The sequence below is a fragment of the Boleophthalmus pectinirostris genome, unplaced genomic scaffold (genome assembly GCF_026225935.1).
Source record: "Boleophthalmus pectinirostris isolate CB_2022bp ecotype Guang Dong unplaced genomic scaffold, ASM2622593v1 HiC_scaffold_12, whole genome shotgun sequence".
In the NCBI taxonomy this organism is placed as follows: domain Eukaryota; kingdom Metazoa; phylum Chordata; class Actinopteri; order Gobiiformes; family Gobiidae; genus Boleophthalmus; species Boleophthalmus pectinirostris.
The window spans coordinates 24635254-24655214 of NW_026571018.1; the positions used below are offsets into that span (position 1 = coordinate 24635254).

The 19961-nt window shown below is 40.1% G+C and overlaps 4 protein-coding genes across 4 annotated transcripts; all 4 read right to left on the reverse strand.

The window, feature by feature from the left end:
- Positions 1-16: 16 nt before the first annotated feature.
- LOC110158430 (serine/arginine-rich splicing factor 1A-like) lies at positions 17-2630 on the reverse strand. Its single transcript, XM_055148562.1, has 5 exons — positions 2189-2630; positions 1802-1983; positions 1551-1723; positions 1073-1350; positions 17-815 (listed from the first exon to the last, which is right to left on the reverse strand). Exons 1-4 carry the CDS (start codon positions 2374-2376, stop codon positions 1156-1158), a joined length of 738 nt encoding a protein of 245 aa, XP_055004537.1. The 5' UTR covers positions 2377-2630; the 3' UTR covers positions 17-815; positions 1073-1155.
- Positions 2631-2725: 95 nt separating this feature from the next.
- On the reverse strand, positions 2726-6225 carry pigs (phosphatidylinositol glycan anchor biosynthesis, class S). Its single transcript, XM_020922996.2, has 12 exons — positions 6180-6225; positions 5586-5725; positions 5401-5512; positions 5214-5303; positions 5045-5136; positions 4721-4961; positions 4508-4650; positions 4306-4420; positions 4079-4224; positions 3897-3997; positions 3559-3769; positions 2726-3450 (listed from the first exon to the last, which is right to left on the reverse strand). Exons 1-12 carry the CDS (start codon positions 6196-6198, stop codon positions 3172-3174), a joined length of 1689 nt encoding a protein of 562 aa, XP_020778655.1. The 5' UTR covers positions 6199-6225; the 3' UTR covers positions 2726-3171.
- Positions 6226-6870: 645 nt separating this feature from the next.
- aldocb (aldolase C, fructose-bisphosphate, b) lies at positions 6871-12691 on the reverse strand. Its single transcript, XM_020922823.2, has 9 exons — positions 12546-12691; positions 9556-9672; positions 9251-9462; positions 8941-8995; positions 8713-8873; positions 8543-8626; positions 8287-8461; positions 8018-8217; positions 6871-7943 (listed from the first exon to the last, which is right to left on the reverse strand). Exons 2-9 carry the CDS (start codon positions 9665-9667, stop codon positions 7851-7853), a joined length of 1092 nt encoding a protein of 363 aa, XP_020778482.1. The 5' UTR covers positions 9668-9672; positions 12546-12691; the 3' UTR covers positions 6871-7850.
- Positions 12692-13341: 650 nt separating this feature from the next.
- Positions 13342-19924, reverse strand: rskrb (ribosomal protein S6 kinase related b). Its single transcript, XM_020923145.2, has 13 exons — positions 19670-19924; positions 17643-17933; positions 17501-17584; positions 17303-17371; positions 17084-17153; positions 16448-16555; positions 15713-15753; positions 15522-15549; positions 15206-15295; positions 15045-15133; positions 14781-14891; positions 14586-14699; positions 13342-14517 (listed from the first exon to the last, which is right to left on the reverse strand). The coding sequence occupies exons 1-13, from the start codon at positions 19697-19699 to the stop codon at positions 14296-14298; spliced, it is 1347 nt and encodes a 448-aa protein (XP_020778804.1). The 5' UTR covers positions 19700-19924; the 3' UTR covers positions 13342-14295.
- Positions 19925-19961: the final 37 nt, after the last annotated feature.

Genomic DNA, 19961 nt, shown 5'->3' on the forward strand with positions numbered 1-19961 from the left:
ACAAAACAAACAAGCATGTTTTATTACAATTATTTATTTAAAAAGAGAATAAAGCTATGGCATACTCAAAGTTATAACTAAAACTTCAGAAAAAGACTGGCCTAAGAAAGCAATAGAACCATCCGGAGGTCCCCCTCCCCTTTCACTATTGTAAATCACCCACAAATTACCACTCCTTATGCGTGTCGATCCATCCTGCACTTCCCAGCCCTCCTGGTTTGATCCAAGCTTTCCTCTTCTTTTAATGAAGAACAAAAATTTGAAAAAATAAATCCTCACCATTGCATGTGATCATGTCTCTGGTTCCAATTGAAAATAGTTTGTTAAAAAGCCAATTGATGTTTTTTCTATTTTATCTCCAGTTTGAAGCGGATATGCAGACAGGGCCAGGGGTCGGAATCCCTTCCCGGGTAAACTGTTCCCGTGCGCCTGCTCCATGCATCCATCCTGAATCCTAATCCTAATCCAGCTCCGAAATGGTCAGACAAAGAGCCCAGTCCAAACCTTCAGATACCAGTAAAATCAAAGAGAAGGAGGCAAGTTAGAATCACACCTTCAAAAATCATTCAAAATCATATGTAATCAAGTTTCAAAAAACTAATTACTGTTTAAGTTTAAAGGTCTGCTATGTTAAATTAGAAAAAAACTTTGGATAACAAGTATCGGTAAAGAGAAAAATAACTCAAAAGCCCTATAATGCAGTGTTCACAGTTGACAAGGCACAGCCATCATACCATTGGTGCCATTTTTGACTCCTCCTCCTGTTAATCCTAACTTGAACTGTATCCTCTCCCATCCTATCCTGTTCCTCTGGACTGTACAGAGAGACACAAGAAGGTCAAAGTACAATAGTATGCACTGTATAAAACTATCCATACAACAAAGCAATGTAGAAATGTGGGAAAGATTAGAAAAGGAATAGATGAGTTAGCAGAATTATCAGAATAGAAGTGTAAAAAAACAAAACAAAAAAAAACCAAACAACCAAAAAAAAAAAAAAAAAAAAAAAAAAGTAAGATGCAACAAAATTTGACAAGAGACAAAGAAGAGTTAGCGAAAAATACACAATCACATGGTCCGTGAGAACTGCAGAATTTGTTTATGTATGAAGCCGCCTTCTTGAGCTCACGCCACTGGTTTGTTCTGGGAGAGGGTTCAGGTGCGAGAGCGTGAACGGGAGCGGCGGGGGGAGTAGTTAGGAGATCCTCTGCCACGACGAGGAGAATAACTTCGAGAAGCGCTCCTGCTTCGGCTGCGACTGCGGCTCCTGCTGCGACTGCGTGAGGGGGAGCGGCCATAACTGGGACTGCCAGGCCCATCACTCTTCACACGAATGTATGTGGTCTCACCCTGAACACAAAAACACAATCTGGCATTATTTAACAATATACTGAAACCCTCAAAAACGACAACACAGCCAGGTTGTTTGTTACTTATCAATAATCAACAAGGCAGATACTCCATTCTATAAATGCCATTATATAATGCTATGATGGGCAAGACTAATACTTACCTGGTTGTGTTTAGCACAAGTTTTAACATATACGTACCTCATGAGAGCGAAATTTGGTGTTATCCAGCTTGCGGACAGCATAGGTCATGTCTTCTTTGCGTACAAACTCCACCACTCCAGTGCCATCACGATAAACATCAGCATAACATACATCACCTGCCTCTCTCATGTGATCCTTAAGGTCCTGCCAGCTTCCACTCGGAGGAAGCCCTAGAACGCAATTTGTCAGGTTCATGATGATCATTTTGGTAGGGAAGGGAATATGCCCCTCAAGTGAATTCTTCTTACCTGACACAACAACTCTGTACTCAGAGCGGCGGGATGGGGGCCCAAACCTGCCCCTAGGAGGCCCTGACGAGGGTCCACCACCACCACCACCACCACCGCGACCACTTCGAGGAAACTCCACCCGCAGCCGGTACCCATCATAGTCGTAACCGTCACGTGCGTAAACCGCATCATCTGCATCTCTGTAAAGAAAACGTGCAAAATCCAAATGAGGCAAGAAAATACCAAATGCATACAGTTCACCTGTTCTTTGACGGGATTAAAATACTGTTAAAAGCATATGTAGTTTAAGGCTACGCAATTACGTGATTTTCCCCAAAGTTAAAAATAAAATAAACGAAAACAAGTCGTTTAATGGTTGTAAAAAATAAGGTACGATTGTCTTACCTCGGGTCCTCGAACTGAACGAAGGCAAATGGTGGTCCTCCTCTTCGGTTTTTCAGGTCAATATCGCGAATGACTCCGTACTTATAGAACAGATCTTCCACATCCTTTGAGCGTATATCTGGAGGGAGATTTCCCACATAAATCCGACAGTCGTTGCTGCCTTGAGGTCCACGAACAATACCAGACATGGCTAACACGAACAAGGGGTTAGCACGAAACGTGAGCTATGCTAATTTAGCGCGAAAGCTTCCAGGTGGTGGAAAACAAGCTTTTGGTCAAGAAGGTTGTAAAGTTGCTCAAATGTGGACACCCGACTGTGGGGAAACGCCTTCAGACAGCTTCAGGAGGCCGAAGCCTTAAAAACGCTTTAGTTTTCTTGCGTTGTGCGAGCGGCACACCTGAAGCAACGCGAGGCCTTTCTTCACGAGCCGTCTCACTCCGCGCGTGCGCCCTGCCCAATGGCTGAAATTCACATAAGCGCCGCCTCCTGGATAGATGCGTGCACGCGATTCACACTTTTTTTTTTGGAAAAAAAAAAAAGAGAAAAGAACTTTATTCAATAAATTAACACCGACTAATAAAAAACAAACAAACACACACACAAATAAAATTACAAGTGACAAAGGGTATTGTGTGTCACTCAATACAATGATTTATACCTTCACTATTTACAGTCCAAATTTAAACTGTCCCCTTGGAATCATAGGGTTCTATCCATGGACTGTACAAAGTTTATATATTTATGTAAATGTATATAGTCTATGGTTCTTATCTGCATTCTGGGTAGATTAGGTCACCTTGACCATAGAGCACAAAGTATGTCTTTGCCAATATATGTTTAAAACATGCACTGAATAAATGTTAAACTAAATTGAACATGTTCAAATACAAGAATATATGAATAAGTCAATTTTGACAAAGTCAGATAGAACCCTATAATTCTAAGTGGACTAAATATTTCATGTTTACACATTGCTCATGTTTTAGTCCTTTTTGGCTTGCTTCTGCTTCCGTCTTTGTCTAACTTCTGATAATATTTTTAGCAGTGATAGAAAGATTGGCACACACATGGGCAAAAACAAAGGGATGTAAATGGCGAACTTCTGATCATCAGGAAAGTATAGGAGGTGGAGCAATGATTGATCAAAAAATGCTTTTTCAGAAGCTAAGATTGCCTCTTTGCTGTATTGCAGTGCAAAGCCGAGGTTCCCAGCTTCCAACTCTGCTATGGCCAACTGCAGAGCTGTAACAGCACTGGACACCTTAGATAAAACAAAAACAAAGACAGTCAAAGCTGAAAACAAAGTCACATTAGAGGTTATGTTTGTTATTTCTGTATGACAATACTGGTGGAAATAACTTAATCTTACCTCTTTGGCAATATTGTCGTTGATAACAATGTTGCCTATCTGATCCAACAATTGTGCCAAAGAGGTGATTGTCGTAGTTGCAGTTGCAACATTTTCCACAGTTCTGCTCCACATAAGGCGGTCCAGCTCCCAGTCAGCCAGTCCAAAACTATTGCAGGGTGCCACCAGAAAACCAGAGGGAGGGGGAGAAGACTGCACTCCTAACAAGAGGCTAGGAGGTGTACAGAAGCTTTGTCAGATCACAATAAAAACAAAAGTAATAGGAATGAATGTAAATTTATATATATATATATATATATATATATATATATATCCACATATACACACACGCATATTACCGAAGTTGTGCAAGGAATACTCCCATGACATTCGCCATGTTGATGTTAATGTCAACAGGGAAAGAAACATCTGGCCCATAAAAATCATTGACATTATAAACCTTATAAACACAAATACACAGAATATGGTTAAATAAAGTTACATAATAACAAATAACCCTCTAAGGCTCTGCTGCAGTTACCATAATTCCACCCCAGCGAGGTGAATGAAATGCATTTGAAGGTACTTCTTGTTTGTTGTGATTGTGAATGAAGAGAGGTGAATGATTGGCATCGGGAACATATAACAAAAAATTAAGCACTGGGTTGGAGGAGGCTGCATTGGAACCTGAAATCAAAATCATGAAAAATCTGAAAAATTCAGAAAAAATGTTTTACCTTTAATAACGTGCATGAGTTTTTGCCTCACCAAGTCTAGCTTCAACAGGGTTTATAACATGAGCAAGACTATCCGCATTGAGTGTGTAGGCATTATGGCTGCTGTCAAAACGAGGGTTGACACCAAGCATGGCATAGTGTAAGGTCTGTAAACACAAGGACAAACAGAACCACAATATAGGTTATATTTCAGCTTCAAGAGGTTGTAAGTGAAATGTTAATCTAAACCTTACCTGAGAATCAATACTAAAGTTGGCCACTGGAGCAAGTTTTGAAAGTAAAGGTTGAATGTAGCTTTCCACAGCACCCTCAATGTCCCAATGAAGCCTGTGTGATTTTGGGTCTGGGTTTAACAGATTGAATGTGATCTCATAACCTAAAGGGAAAACATAACTTATTAGAAGAGAGTTTGCATAGTTTGATTTGTATTGTGTTAGTAAACTAACCAGGGCTTGATTTGAAGGTTCTCATACTGTCTGCAATGCTTTCTTTGCTGCCCGGGCTGAGTCGGACACGGTCGCTAAGGGCAGCAGTGATATCAGCGTGACTGAAAGACATCACCTGCAGCACCTGTTGGATCTGAGGCTCCAAATGAGTCAGCAACTGCTCCAGTGTTTTTCCGACTTTCACCTGAGCACGAACACGCAGCACAGCTGTTCGACGTTTGCCAATGTAAACATCTATTTTCTGAAATGGAAACAAGATGAACAAGTAATAATGTAATGAGTACATGCATTTCATCATTGGACTAAAGGAATAAACAGTATTACCTCTGGAAGCAAGAGTGATGAATCTGGGATGATGTAAACTACTAAAGAGCCACATGGACTTTCACTAAGTGTGTGCAGTGAGAGATCAGCTTCTAAACAATACACAAAACACAAAATATTACAGAATCTACACATGGAAAAATGGCTCTATTGCTTGTGATTATCTTGCCTGCAGCTGTAGGCTGGTTCAAAGCATCTTCCTCCATGATGGTGGCTGTGCGGTAGCGGGTCTCATACCTATACCTCAGAGATGTGCTTTCTAGAATAAAAAAAAAAAAGTCAAATTACTAATAATGTTTGATCCAGGAGGGGTGAGATACACTGTGACAACCTCAACAAGAACAGACCACACACACCATCGATTATGTGCTCTTCATCCTTTGTCAGCGTCAGTGGGATCTTTTTCTGTTGCTCTGGAGAGACTGTACCTCGTGCAAATACAACCTCCACATCAGCACTTAACTGAAGCTGTACACAAAACATTTAGACATTTTGTAGATAAAAAAAAACAAAACATTTTTCTGCACTCAGTGATAAAAACCTGCAGATCAGCAAGCTCCTGTATTTGGCTGACAGGTAGCCAGGCACGGTAGGTTTCAGTAGTTCTCCACCATAGAGGGACTCCAACAATGATGACCACTGCTGCTATGGACAGAGCAGCAAGCTGGCCCCGCCTTCGCTCTGACATACACAGACCAGATGGGCATAAAAATATAGTTTACACTTGGGCTTCAAGTAACCATACGTTACGTTGCAACACAGTCAAAATCACTCTAGTTTAGCTGTACTATGTGAGAAAATTATAAATCATATAAATTATATATGTGAAAAATTTATAAATCAAAACAACATGTGCATGCTTTATGTAGAGCAAGAACATAATACAAAGCAATGCCGAAGGGATATATAACCATAATATATTTTAATTAAGAAGCAGGTTTATAGGGATGAACATAGATGAAACCAGTTCTGTTAGCTGTGTGCTAAGGCTCGGCATTGTGGGAATTATCATCCTTTCAAACATCGGTACGCAGACATTTCTTGCATAGACTTTACTATTATTTTAAAACGTGACTGACATGTTGTACTCGGTCGGTTCAACACAAGTATAACTGAAATTCAGGAATCTACTCACCCACTTCCGTAGTAGCCATTGCCGACTGAATGAATCGGTGCCATGCGCATGCGCTTGTCGAACATATATATGTCATATGTCACGTGGTAAATGTGTACAACCATAGACTGCATAAAAAGTAAGTATATATATATTTATACAGTCTGTATTATCAGACTCTTTCCATTTTTTTTCTTTCAAAATGTTTCTGCCCATTGCATATTTATAAACACTTCATATGCACACAGTTAATCAAGATCTTAAGAAACAAAACTAAGATTAAGGTCTTAGTTTAGTTTTATTCACACATGGTTAACACACTGACCCTAGGTTTTTAGGTTGAGTTTTTCTCAAACAGAAAACATTCTGTTCTTTGTGATGTCACGTGGTAATACAGGAAGTGCTCCATTGTATTTTTAAACTCCATACACCTTCACTAGAATAATTTGGATAATTTCAGCCCAGGAATTACCTATCTCTACTGAACTAAAGGTAAAGGGTAGCTGTTAACTTGAAAACTGAAGCTTCCTGGAATTTCAAGGGGGAACAGTGTTCCTAATGTCTCATTTAGTTAAACAATGTTATTCCTGATCCCTTGAATGTATGGGAATAGACCGTTTAAATGGATAGGCTACAGCATGAGTCCAGTTACAAGAACAGTAGTCGAGTTGTTTTTATGTAGGTGGGACTGGTAAGCTGATTGAAACATCACTTTTTAAGCATTTATTTGAGTTATTTTATTTTTTATTTACTACAGACACATTAACATCAAATATCACATATCATAGTCCAACACAGCAGTGACTGTTTCCCTGCAGCCAACCCCTTGATTTGGTCCATCTCTGTGTTACAGAAACCGTCTTTACATTTTCATGTGGGCCTGGCTGAGGGAAGCATGATGGGGCAACACAGCATCAGAATATATCAACACAGTTACACAACTCAACACCAACTGTAATTTAAAAGCAAATGGAATAATTGAAGAGACGTTTCTCCACCTGCTGGCGTTCAAAAGTTTGTCAGCACAAAAATGTGTAGGGCATCTCAGTCCTCCTATTACTTCAGCTACAACTGTCCGACAATACAATGAGGAATGCAAAGTTACTCTTAAATTTCAGTCCGTACCACATGTTCTTTGCCATATTTTGTCCCTTTGCAAATATTATTTATTTATATATATGGTTGTGTTGCCGCTTATGATCATTGGTCCCATGTCAGGGCTTTATCAGTGTAGCACAATTGAAGATGACCAAACACTGCATTCTTACAGAAGCAATACACTAACACAATATGCAAACTCCAGCCTTTTGGGAATGACCCAATACCGATAGGCAGGAAAGGGGTAAAAGGTGCTGAGCCAGAGTGTATGATGATTAAATTAGTCTGCCTCTACATTCTCACCTCAATGGAAAATCTGTCAAAGACAGAAAACACTTTCACTTGTTTCATGAATTGTTTTTAAAAGTTAAAGTTAATTTGACTGGTCAAGCAAACAATAAATTAAGTCTACATCTTTTAGTGGAAAATCTTATCTTAATGATGTTAAATACATACATCTAATAATTTTAATCTTACAACTCTAAAGTACAGTAGACAGCGCAGGCCTGTAATTGATGGAGGAGTGAGGGGAAAAGCTGAGTGAATACAGTATAAGACTATTGATAGGCCACAATGAATGTGGTAGATTGATGTTTAATAGGCATGGTTTGCTACGTAGAGAGATTTTCCCGCTGCACCACCAGTTCCAGGAGATTCATACTTTCCAAGAGCTGCCAAGCCATTGGCCTAAACAAAACAGAAAACAGTGTTAGATTTTCTACCACTGAATACTGGGGTAGAAATAAATAAGGCTGTCTGACCTCAGCACGCTTGATAAATTCTTCAGTGGCTGCCTTCTCTTGGCTCAGCTCTCCTCTCCATGCATTCAGAGCAGAGGCTTGAAGGGCACGGCCGTAAGAAAAGGTCAAAGCCCATGGTTTGGTGAGAGGGCAGGTGTTAATGGCATTTAGGTTCACACTAGCCTCTTCCTCAGACTGTCCACCAGACAAGAAAGTCACTCCTGAAAGGAAAAAAAATACATTAATCAAAATAATGATACATTGGACTAGCCTTAAAGACTGCTTTGTACCTGTGACAGCAGGGGGCACAGTGCGACGAAGGGCAGTAACTGTTGCCATGGCAATCTCCTCACTGGAGTATTTAGTGGGACAGGAGTGTCCAGGAGTTACCATGTTGGGCTTGAGTAAAGTCCCCTCCAAGTACACATGGTGGTCAGACAGAGCTTTGTAACAAGCAGCTAGAACCTATAGACCAAGAGCCAGGAAGTGAGGACAAACTGCAGTAAAGCTCCTTAAAGAACAGCTGTGTTAAAATAGTTGAAGTACCTTCTCAGTGACATACTGGCAGCGCTTCAAGTCGTGGTCCCCATCAGGAAGAATCTCTGGCTCCACAATAGGAACAATACCATTCTGCAAAAACATAACAAAAATATTTGGCATTGTATTTCGATGAAACAACTGAAAACATTCTTGCATAATTATCAAGTAATATAAACCTGCTGGCAGATGCTAGCGTATCTTGCCAGCACATTGGCATTCTCAAAGATAGCCAGGTCAGATGGTGTTGTATCGGAGATTTTCAACACACAGCGCCACTTGGCAAAGTCTGCTCCATCTTTCTTGTACTGGGCACAGCGCTCAGACAGGCCATCCAAACCTACAGTAAATAAATATGATTTAGTACGTATAAAATACAAGGACATGCTGGGGTGTTCTCTACGGACCTTGAGTAGTGGTTTCTCCATTTGTTCCTGCCAGGGGCACAACACCTTTGTCTACCTATTAAAAATACATTAGAAACATTAATCATCAATAGCTCAATTTCTCTCAGCCCTTGGTTTTACTCCTCTCATGCACTTCTATATACTAACCTCAAATGACAAACCTGACCTTATGGTTTGTGTATGGCTAAACATGCAAAACAATTGTGTTGTCACTTACAACACACAGTAAAAAAACAATATGTAGTTTTTTCTTTGTTTGGCAATATAATGTTTTTAATGCCAACCATGACATCTTTGAGTAAATATTTACCTTAATCCCAACAACAATGCCACGGTCTCTGATCAGCTTGGCAAATGGAACGCCATCATCCGTGTTCTGGTAAAGGGTTTCATGGAAAAAGATGACTCCTCCAATGCATTTGTCAATGCGCTCGTCAGCTGTGAACAGCAGCTGGCGGTAGCGGCGCCTGTTCTCCTCTGTGTTCTCAACATTGATAGGGTTCAGACGCTTCGCCATGCTGCCTATAGACACAAAAATGTATAAAGCAATCTGCATGCCATTTACAAATTCTAAAAATGTAATAATCATTTTTTTGCATTTGTGCAGACACATACCAGTGGATTCATCAGCTGCAAGGATGCCCTTCCCAGGTGCCACTATCCTCTGAGCAATGTCCTGCAGCTCCCTCTTCTGTTCAGGAGTCAGTGCGGGATACTGGTGAGTCATGGTGGCTATTAGGAAAAAAAAAAAAGCCATGAGAAGGTCACATTGCCTTACAGAGCAGGGCCTGGACAGGCGCCAGACCTGGGCCTCCAATTCAATTCTCCATTGTTGACAACGTGGCTGTCTCACTACAGCACTATAGTTCTCCACTTACATTTCACGGCAATAGATCAGACAATGCAGGAAATCCAAGCAATAAAATCAAATAAATCCATTTAATAGTCAGTTCAGTAGAAATTAATCTTACTGTGTGGCTGAGGTGTGCATCAGTACGTGCTGACATTCACAGTCTCGACTTTAACCAGATTATTTTGTTGGCTATCCCATCCTCAGTCTGCCGTAAATAAGCGCTTACATAACCTCATCCCTCCATCTACCGCACAGACGACGGACAGAGTGGGAGTAGTTACGCAACAGCTACACAGCTTTGTCGCACCGTGTTAGAGCTGCTGAACTGGATGCATCACAACGCTTTCCCCTCTCCTCAGCAACGCTCAGCCCCCCCCGTTGCATGTCCAGTCCTGATGCTGATGGCTACATAAATTCAATCGTAACATGCTCAATTTTACATACAACTGTGTCTACTGATTACACATTTCAAATCTGCTGCCCAGGATATATACTATACAAAGTATTCTTGCATGCAGGAAATGAACAACAAATGACTATACAGATGTCACACAAGTACTAACACGTTTCCAGAAACGCCCACTATAGAGTCAAACATGCTATGACTCAAATTTTATTGCATGTTGCATCAAGAAAGAAAACGCTTTAATTGTTAACAAAATTTAACAGAATTTTGTTAATTATGATTGACAGTGTTACTGCAACAAATGCCTCCTCTGTGTTAATCCTAGCTTAGAATAAGGGGCAAACTATTCCAGGTGCTGTGTGTTGTGTATACAAGGTATGTGGTTACCACAATACACATTTCATCGATACAACTTGCTTGTACTTTAAAAAAGCATAGGGGCTGCCATGTGAACTGCAATGCTTATTTTTTTTCACTTGAAGTTACACAGTATTAATAGAGTGTGATCCTTCCAATAGCTTTGCTCCACAGACAGAATACCACTCGCTCAGCAAATACCTGTTATCTTTTGTGAAGCCTATAACAATACATGTCCATTATCCTTGTGTTTGGGGAAGTTCAGACCAGGATTTCAACAGACTAAACCTAGCTAGATACCGTGAATTATTTAAAAAGGACAAAGAAACAATAAACTTGAAATTTGAACTTGACCACATACACCTTTAGAATGCAAACTAAAGCAGCACTCTAAAGCATTAGTGTAGAGTGTAAAGTCAATTTATCACTTCACAAAAAAGGCAATGTACTCTTTGGAATATGGAGGTTGTTTCCATTATGTCACTGTATAAACCCAGGGGACATGTGTTCAAATGGAATAGATTGTACTACTATAGTCCTATGCTGCAAGTCTAGCTCATAAATGAATGCTCTCCCTATAAAAGCAAAACCGTCTGAAATATGCCAGTGACATGATACTAGTATCAACAGTGTGATATTGCAGCCCACAGATGGTTACGTCTCTCCACAGGCTGCTGCTTTGGTTTTTACTTCATTCCTCTCCCCAAAAGGACTTTTTACAAGTCACCTCTCACTAGACAAACAGCCCTTCTGTACTGTGACATCTAGATTTAACCACCAATGGTTTAGTCATACAGAAAGATTGCACTATTGCTGTTCTGTTGCTTCATCTACTTTTTCCTTCAATCTTGTGAAGGACAAGTCTGGCTTTTATGCTCAGTTTCCTCCCACACCTGTTGATGAAAATGCTACAAGAGCTTACTTAATCTGACAGTCTGTTTGTTGGTAGCAGAGTGGAATCAGGCAAGCTACTACACTAGGCGCTATCCATCTTTCATCTTTGACCTGGCAAGTGTATGAAACCATTTCCCATGTGGCTGTTTATGGTGTTTATTGAGCTCTTCAAGATGCATGTGACGCACTTCAAAGCATTAAACAATTGCTTCATGTTTAAGTGATATAAAATCATAGTTTTAACTTTGGAACACAGTGTACTTTGGTGGAAATTTTACATAGTGTAGTTTGGTTGCCATTTTATTTAAATGGTTTATTGTAATTATAAACTATGTAATTAAAAATACAGACGTTAAATGGTAATTTTGGCAAAAAAAAGTAGCCAGATTACTTGTGTTTGGAGTTTTTGCCAAATTTTCCAATTATACATTTCCCTTATCTACACACTTTAATGTAGATACGCGAAGGGTAAAGCAGGGGGGAAAAAAGTCATAGACTGTATAAAAGGGAAAACCCCAAATATATCGGGCGCTTCATTCCCTTTAGCTTTTACAGGAATCGATTCATTTAACTCGAGGTTCTCGCCCCGCCTCCCCATCAGATGTGTACGTGCTTTAGCACAGATACACAGTAGACACGACACCACCTTACCCCCTCCCTTCTTCATCCAAAGCCACAGGCCATTCAAAACCATTATTAAATTTACTCAACTTCAAAATGTCGCCTGGCCAATTAAAGCGTGTGATAACGTAAACCAGGCGCACCGGGCCCATATCACCTCATCCCTGAAGGTCACGAACGTATTTCCTCAATGACGCACATTCTCATGAAGGAGCATAATTTAAAACAAAACACCAGATGTACAAAGCACATTAACAATTAAACGTATTTCTGAGAAAACAACGAAAGACATGTCCTGAAATAGAGCTATTTAACGGCTAACTAACAAGGAAGACAGAAGTTTGGAGTCTAAGGAAGGATGTGGCGCAGGATCGCATCCTGTTTCACGCCATTTTCTTTCATTCCTCAAAATAAAAAATAAATAAAATAAAACTGTATATGTTGGTTCTTTTAAGATGTCGTTTCATGTCTTACCTGCGGATTGGTGACGGAGCAGATCGTGCAGGTGTGTGAACGGTGCGGTAGAGATGCAGAAGTCTTCTGTTTCCCTGCTGCAGCGCAACGTGACCCTTTACAAAACCCCGGGGGCGGACCTACCCGGCGCGTCACGGATCCACTGCGCATGCGCCACTCAGCATCACTTGGGTGCAGCATGAGTGTGCATCTTTGTGACAAATTTTTTTTTTGTTATGCTATAGACCCCAAAAAGGCCGATCTGAGGTAAGTATATATATAAGTATGTATATAAATACATACTTACTTATGTTGACTTCAAATCAGAAACAATGATCAGAATCAAATCAGAACAATGCACATGTACCTTAATGAATCAAAGGATTCTGCTAAAAGTAGACTACATTTCTTCAGCATAGCATGTTAGATTATTATATGAAATTGAAATTAAAGCCGCGCGCGGCGATGGTGGCCCTCGAGAACCTCGAGTTAAATGAATCGATTCCTGTAAAAACTAAAGGGTTCTCTATCACTGTCCCGAATTTCGTTTCCCTGCGACAAACTTTGCCTGTTCCCACTCCCATAGGGGTCCAATTCTAGGTGGCACTGTTGAGTCGGGTCACTCGGGTCATTGTTGCGATGCCCATTTTATCGAATTTTTCGCCGGGCCGATCGATCTGGACCCCGGTTTGGGGCCTTTTCGTCCATGTTCAGGGGGTCAAAAATGCGATCGTTTGGTCGGAAAAGGGAATAATAATAATAATAATAAAGAAACCGACGAAGAACAATACCCCTCGCCAATAAAACATACTTATATATAGTTCAATAATTTTATTCTCCATTTACAAAAATATACACAACACTGTCTTTACACAGAATTTATATATGAGCAACAGATTGAGTCATTTTGTCACAGAATCACCAATGATTTTGTGAACATCCATTAGAATATTATTAGGCAAGTGCAAAAGGTTGTATTTATGGGCACAATTCATGTCAGTTACAAGAGGGAAATAGAAAAAGCCCTGGATCTATCAAAGAGACAAACTGAGGTATATATTTAGAGCCTTGAGTTTGCAGCCTTGAGAGCCACGTGAAAATAAATGAAACAAGGCCTAAAGGAAATAACTTTGGACAGATTACAACAAACAAAAAGGCAAAAATGATGCTATGGTCAATAATAAATAAAGAAAGTGTAGATTTCTGCTGCATCATTCTCTAGACAGCCAAGGTAATGACGTTTAAGGTATCACAAACAAATCAATATTCAGAAATAGATCAAATGTACAATTTAAGGACCCAACACATTTTCACATTATGAAGACAATAAGAATTCATCTTAAGAAATGTACCTCTGCAAGAGCTGTAGTGGTTTCCTGCGGAGCCAGAAATTCCTATGGTGTAACAGAAAACAATGAAATGTCTGATAGTATTTTGTTACATTTTGTTAAAGGGCAACCATGACCAATCGCGAGGAAAGAGACGAACAATGGCGCAATATTCCTTGCAAAACACTGTGCAAATAAAAGAGCTGTGAAAAGTGGAAGGCATATAATATAAAATTACCTTTGTAAATTATGGAAGAAAAATACTTTTTTGAAAACATGACTCTAGTATACTCTATCAACCAATTCAATATATTTATATATGTTGTAGGCATCTTCTCAGGTAGTTTGTACACAGTGCACCACAGCTTTGAGTAAGAGTGAGGATGTGTGTGATTACACATAGGCCTTTAGTGCATATTATTTTATAGTAAACACAAAGTGCTTCATACAAAGACTTCTCTGCGAGGACCCTTTTCCTGAGCAGGTTGCAGTGGTGGTCCTGGCAGTACTGTCACGTGGGTTTGGGTGCTGTTGTCCTGAATGTCTGGAGTGTCTGGGCTAAGCAGGGAGTCGTAGTCAAAACCTTTCAGTGGCTGCAAAGACAGAGTGAGGCCTCTGCGAGCTTTGGCTGCTCGGTCCGGCCTCTCCCTCAGCATCAGAATCACCTGCATTAAAAAAAACATCTTTATGCACACCTTACACACATCACAATGATTATTAAAGCACTCGGTACCTCCACAGGCTCCCGCTGCATAAGGGCAAGGTCAAAACTCATCCCACGAAAAAAGGCTTGTCGTTTAAATCGATCAATAGTTCTTAGTCTACGAATAGGAGTCTTGCAGAGAAGCTAAAGAGAGAAATAAGTTCCATAAATGTTTAGATTAGATAGATATCTATATATTTAAGTTTGGAATAAATAATCAAATACCTCTGTGATGAGCAAAGCCAGTGGAGGGCTAAAGCTGAGGGGCATTTCATATGGAAAATGTCTAACTTTTCTTAACATGTTGCAGTGGTCAGATTCAGGTGGTACAGGGAACTAGGCAAAATAAGACAAGTTACATTGAATTTTGATTAAAGAATGGATCTGATCAGAGGAAACAACACATTTAATAGCTATTAAAGCAGTAAAAAAGTACAGTCTTTAGACATGAGCACATGATGTCACTGCCCATTGCTCATTTTCTCTCACCTTCCCAGTAACCAATGAGAAAATCAAGATCCCCAGAGACCACCAATCGGCAGCATGGTTATAGGGCCCACCACTCAACACTTCTGGAGCTGAAGAACACATACACCCAGACATGTGACAATTTTATTCTACTTTTTGTGCTTTTTGAAAGCTACTCTTACCCATATATTGTATAGTGCCACAAATAGTGAAGGCTCTCCCTCCTCTCTCCAGGCGACGGGACAAACCAAAGTCAGCTAAACGGAGGTGTCCTGGAACAGACCATTTTAACGCATCAATACGCACTGTTACTCAGCTGGACAAATAATAATTAATGTTTTTAAAAAGAGTTAAAATAGATAAAGTACAAACGCATTTATTTGTATTAGATATACTTTATACCAGTAACACATAATTATTAATTGAGTAGTTAAATGACAGGCTGCTATGTCCAGGCTGTGCTTTGCTGCCATCTGTTGGTTGCATTTTGCCACTCACCATTGTCTGTCAGCAAAATATTCTCCATCTATAACATAAACAGAAGTGTAAAACAAAATATGTATTGTGTATAATAATAAATTTCATTGAATTGTATACTTCCAATGAAAATGTACAGACAAAGAAGAAAAGTTTCAGCAAATAAATTAGCTACAGCACAGCATAGTAAGTGAATGAATTATTTTGATTACCTTCACATCTCGATGGATGACTCCAATGTCATGTAGAAAACCTAAAAGATAAACAGGGATTAAGCAATATGTGTGTAAAATCTTAAGTCATCAAGGCAGAATCCATGGCAAAGGAGAAATTCAATTCAAAGGATAAATTCAATTTGTCCACTGGACAATAGTTTATTTTGATCGAATATGTTTCGCAGCTCAACCAAGTTCCTTGTTCAGTTCTGGTCAGAATGCTGGAATGTCTTTTTTGTTAGGAAAGACAATCCATCCTTGAACAGAAATGGAGACCTCAGACATCATCTATCTCCCATTTACAACTCGATCCTTAGACCTAAAACAAAACAAAGAAAAATATAGAGATAGAGGTGTACTCATTATGGGCCTGAATGATTATGGTAATAATATGTGCACTCAGTACAGTTCATTAGAGTAGTTTCAAAGTAGTTAGCCCCTCCCTGCAGGCACATATAAGGCAGCATCCATCAGCATTCTGACCAGAACTGAAGAAGCAGCTTGGATGAGCTGTGAAATGTATTTGACCAAAATAAACTTTTGTCCAGCGAACAAATTGAATTTATCTTTTGCCAGGAATTAAGCAATAGCAACTATACGAATTTTCTTTTTTTTTGTTTGTGATACAGCTGAAAATAAGGCTAGCAAGGCATTTTATTCTTGGGAGAAAGGACAATGCAGCACAATTAAATATAGAAACCAGACAGGATCATCTAAGTTGGGCCATCTCACCCAGAGCACACCCCAGCTCTGCAGCAAACACTCTGACAGTATCCTCTGAAAACTGTCCATTCATTTGCCAGTAAGTGTAGAGGTCCCCAGTGCTGCAGTAGTCACACACTGTGGAGGCACAGAAGGTATGTTAATATAATGTTATATGATGCGGGATAAAAATAAGACAACATTTACAAGTGTGGAGTGTGACAAGGTAAAAGCAGGCAGGGGTGGCAAGATACATGAGGACTGCACAAGTGTGTCTGTGACCACCGCACTGACTGAAAGTAAAATAAAATTATTCAACAAAAGCATTAATGAACTGACAGTCAGAAATCCTTTTTAATTTTAGTCTTGCAAAATAAGCTCCATCAGCGTTCAACACACGCGTTAAATAGGGCTGGGGATGCACACAAACTGGGTAACACTGTCTGTGTCAGTGACTGAAAATAGGGAAAGGGCTTTTGAAAACCAGGAGAGAGCAAAGCAACTACTGTCTGAATAGCTACAGCACGGAAATCCAAGCAAAAATGCTGTACTAAGACATATGTTCAAATTTGAGTACTAATTAAAAATTTGAGGGAAGGTGAGGAGATTTTGGAAAAGTGAATTCAGGTTAGGAAGAGCACTGGTCACTAGTCTCTGCTAACTCACTAATGTAGAGGTGGCGCTGAGTCTGCCAGCAGTCCTGGAGGTCATGGACAAATGGATGATGAACCTGACGCTGAAGGCAAAGATCAGAGGTCAGCTTGAGCTTGAGTTTTATCACTGACCATATATAGGGGAAGTACATTGGAGAACTATTACTGTAATGAATTGAATGACTTGATTTGTTAGAATTAGCTGCAGTTACTATAGTTCTACTGCACCCACCTGAACAATCACTTCTTCCTTAGACTGTTCCAACACGCCAAGTCTCAGGATTTCTGATTTAGGTATAACCTGTACACAGAACAGACAAATACTGGTATATTATTCATTTACACCACATAAATATTTTTCCTTCTTGTCTACTTAAATTGCGAAAAATTAGCAAATACATACAAACAACATACATTTCCAAGACTTTACCTTCACAGCATAGGTTTTCTGTTTTACTTTGTCTTTCACTTTCAGAATGGGTCCAAATGAGCCTTTGGCAATATAACTCATAACCTGAAGCAGAGACACAGTGAGCATGTGAGACACTTGAGGGCATAAAGTAAGTATGTACTTGGAAATGCTCTTGTCCAGGCACAGTCCGGTGTGGGAACTCTGGCAGGAACATGGAGATGAAGCCTGGTAAGCTCCACTCGGCCCTCAGCTTGTCTGGGCCGACCCCCGCTAGCCTCAGCACATGCTCGGGGATGTCTGGAGCTTTTCCCTGGAGCATCCGACGATGGCCGAGCCGCAGAGCTGGAGGGGCCAGACGACACACCGAGGCAGGAAGGGACAGACCCACACTGGAGAGAAACCCTCTCCATCCAGATGCAAGGGGCTCATCATCCTGGTCCCCCACCGGCCTCTGTAACAGTCAGTTAAAAAGCAGCGAGATAAAAAAAAAAGGCTAGTATATGAATCCCAAAAATAATACAGTTTATATAATCTTCAAGATGTGACGTCTGACTTCTGAGAAGACTGGTCAGTGGTCAGTGCACATTAAGCCTTCTAGTGTTGTAGTTGTATAATGGCATACATTTTAACATAACCAAGTTCTTCCTGATGCTGCACGAAATATATTAAAGTGTATCATTTTAAATATGGAATAATTATTTAAAAGTCTAAATGGAATTATGTTGATCAAAAACTGGGACACCCCTGTTTTGTTGTGGTTGGTAATAATACAATTGTGTAAAAAGTGCATAATTAAGGAAAATTGTTATGCACTTGGCACATTCATGACTTATTCACAACTAACTTTGTGTTTTGGTAATTTTTAAGCATGCTTTCTGTATTTTACCTAAATAAACGACATTTTATGCCCCTCTTTACTGTTGGTAGGTATCATATTGGCAAAAAATAGGGACAGGGCACAAAGGGCTCAAAACTGGCATTGTCTCGGGTAAATAGGGACATCTTTTAATATCATATCATGGGATTTTAACCAACTAAGATGTGCAGCATGTGCAGTTCAAGGGACTGTTGGATTTTTATAAATGAGCTGTTTGTTTGTCCCATATCCATAGAGACCATGCAAGAGGTTAGTTAAGTAACTGGCTATGGACATTTGAGATGACATTATGCATCATCTGTGGTAACATATGTGGCAGAAGACTTTCCAGAGGAAGCACTCTGAGGGAATGAATCACCAACCGAAACACCAGAGTGGAATAAGAACAAGCCGTTCCTGTTGTGTTCACCTGATTCCACCCTGGAGGCTGCTGTGATGCTACAGAACACAGAAGAAGGACACTTACCCCGATACAACTACCCTGATACGAGATCTGCTGACTGATCTGCAGTCCTCTGGTTAAACTGCATTGAGACACAAAGCAACTGAGAAGTGTAGTGTAAATGTTGCTGCAGCAAAACTTGAGTTTCCCTTGAGGTCAATAAAGTATCTCTCTCTCAAATGCAATATGCAGGATTTGCATTCTCCTTCATTAACTAGGCTTTTTAAAGATATGCAAGTGCTGAGTTAGAATCAGCTAAGATTTTACTGGGGCCATTGCATAAAGAATTCATAATAATCATCAACAACAGACTTGTGCAACATTATGTAGACTTTAAAGTGGGCAGCGTGGAGAAGGAGAGCAAATCATTTCATACATATTTAAAAGGGGAGAAAAGTATGTTCATATCCAGCTTCACATGAAAGACGTTCTCCCTCCTGAGCTTTCTGGCTCGACAGCAAATCTGTGCTTTGTGATGCAAGAGGTTTAATCAGCCAGACAAGATGTTATTATCACAGATTCTAATTCAGGAATAAATCTATGTCATTCAGTCTCAAACCCCCATGTCTCAAACGCACAGCCCCAGTCCACCGTTTGATAGCTGAATGTCCACAATCTGATCCGACTTCTCCGCTGTGGATTCCATCAATTAATTCCCATTCAGGACGCATACCAAATTCGTAATCAAATTTGAAGCTTTATAGCCTATTTTACACAATATGCTTCACTGTTAACTTTCACCACCAGTGTGATAGACTGACAGCATAGTAACTTTGGGGCACCCCTCGCCAGGGTAACGGGAACCCCCACCTCGTGCGTCACACTTGGGATTTCTCTGGACTCACCATATAGAGTCTGTAGGACTCACCTTCGAGTTTTTACTGCCGTCGGCCCCCATTTGCGTGACAGAACATCGGCACTGTGCCCTCACAGTGCGAAAAACGTGCGCTACTTATCCATACAAATCATATTATGTTACCGCAGTGTGCGACTCCCTACGGCGCACATTAGTCAAAGACTAAAAAACAAAACGCAAAGCCAATGAAAATTTAAATTCAAGCACAAATCCACATAGGTTACGCGGTAAATGTCAGATAATGGCGACAAAAAACAAGTTAATCCCTGTATGGACAACGTCAGAATAAATCCGCCCACATCTT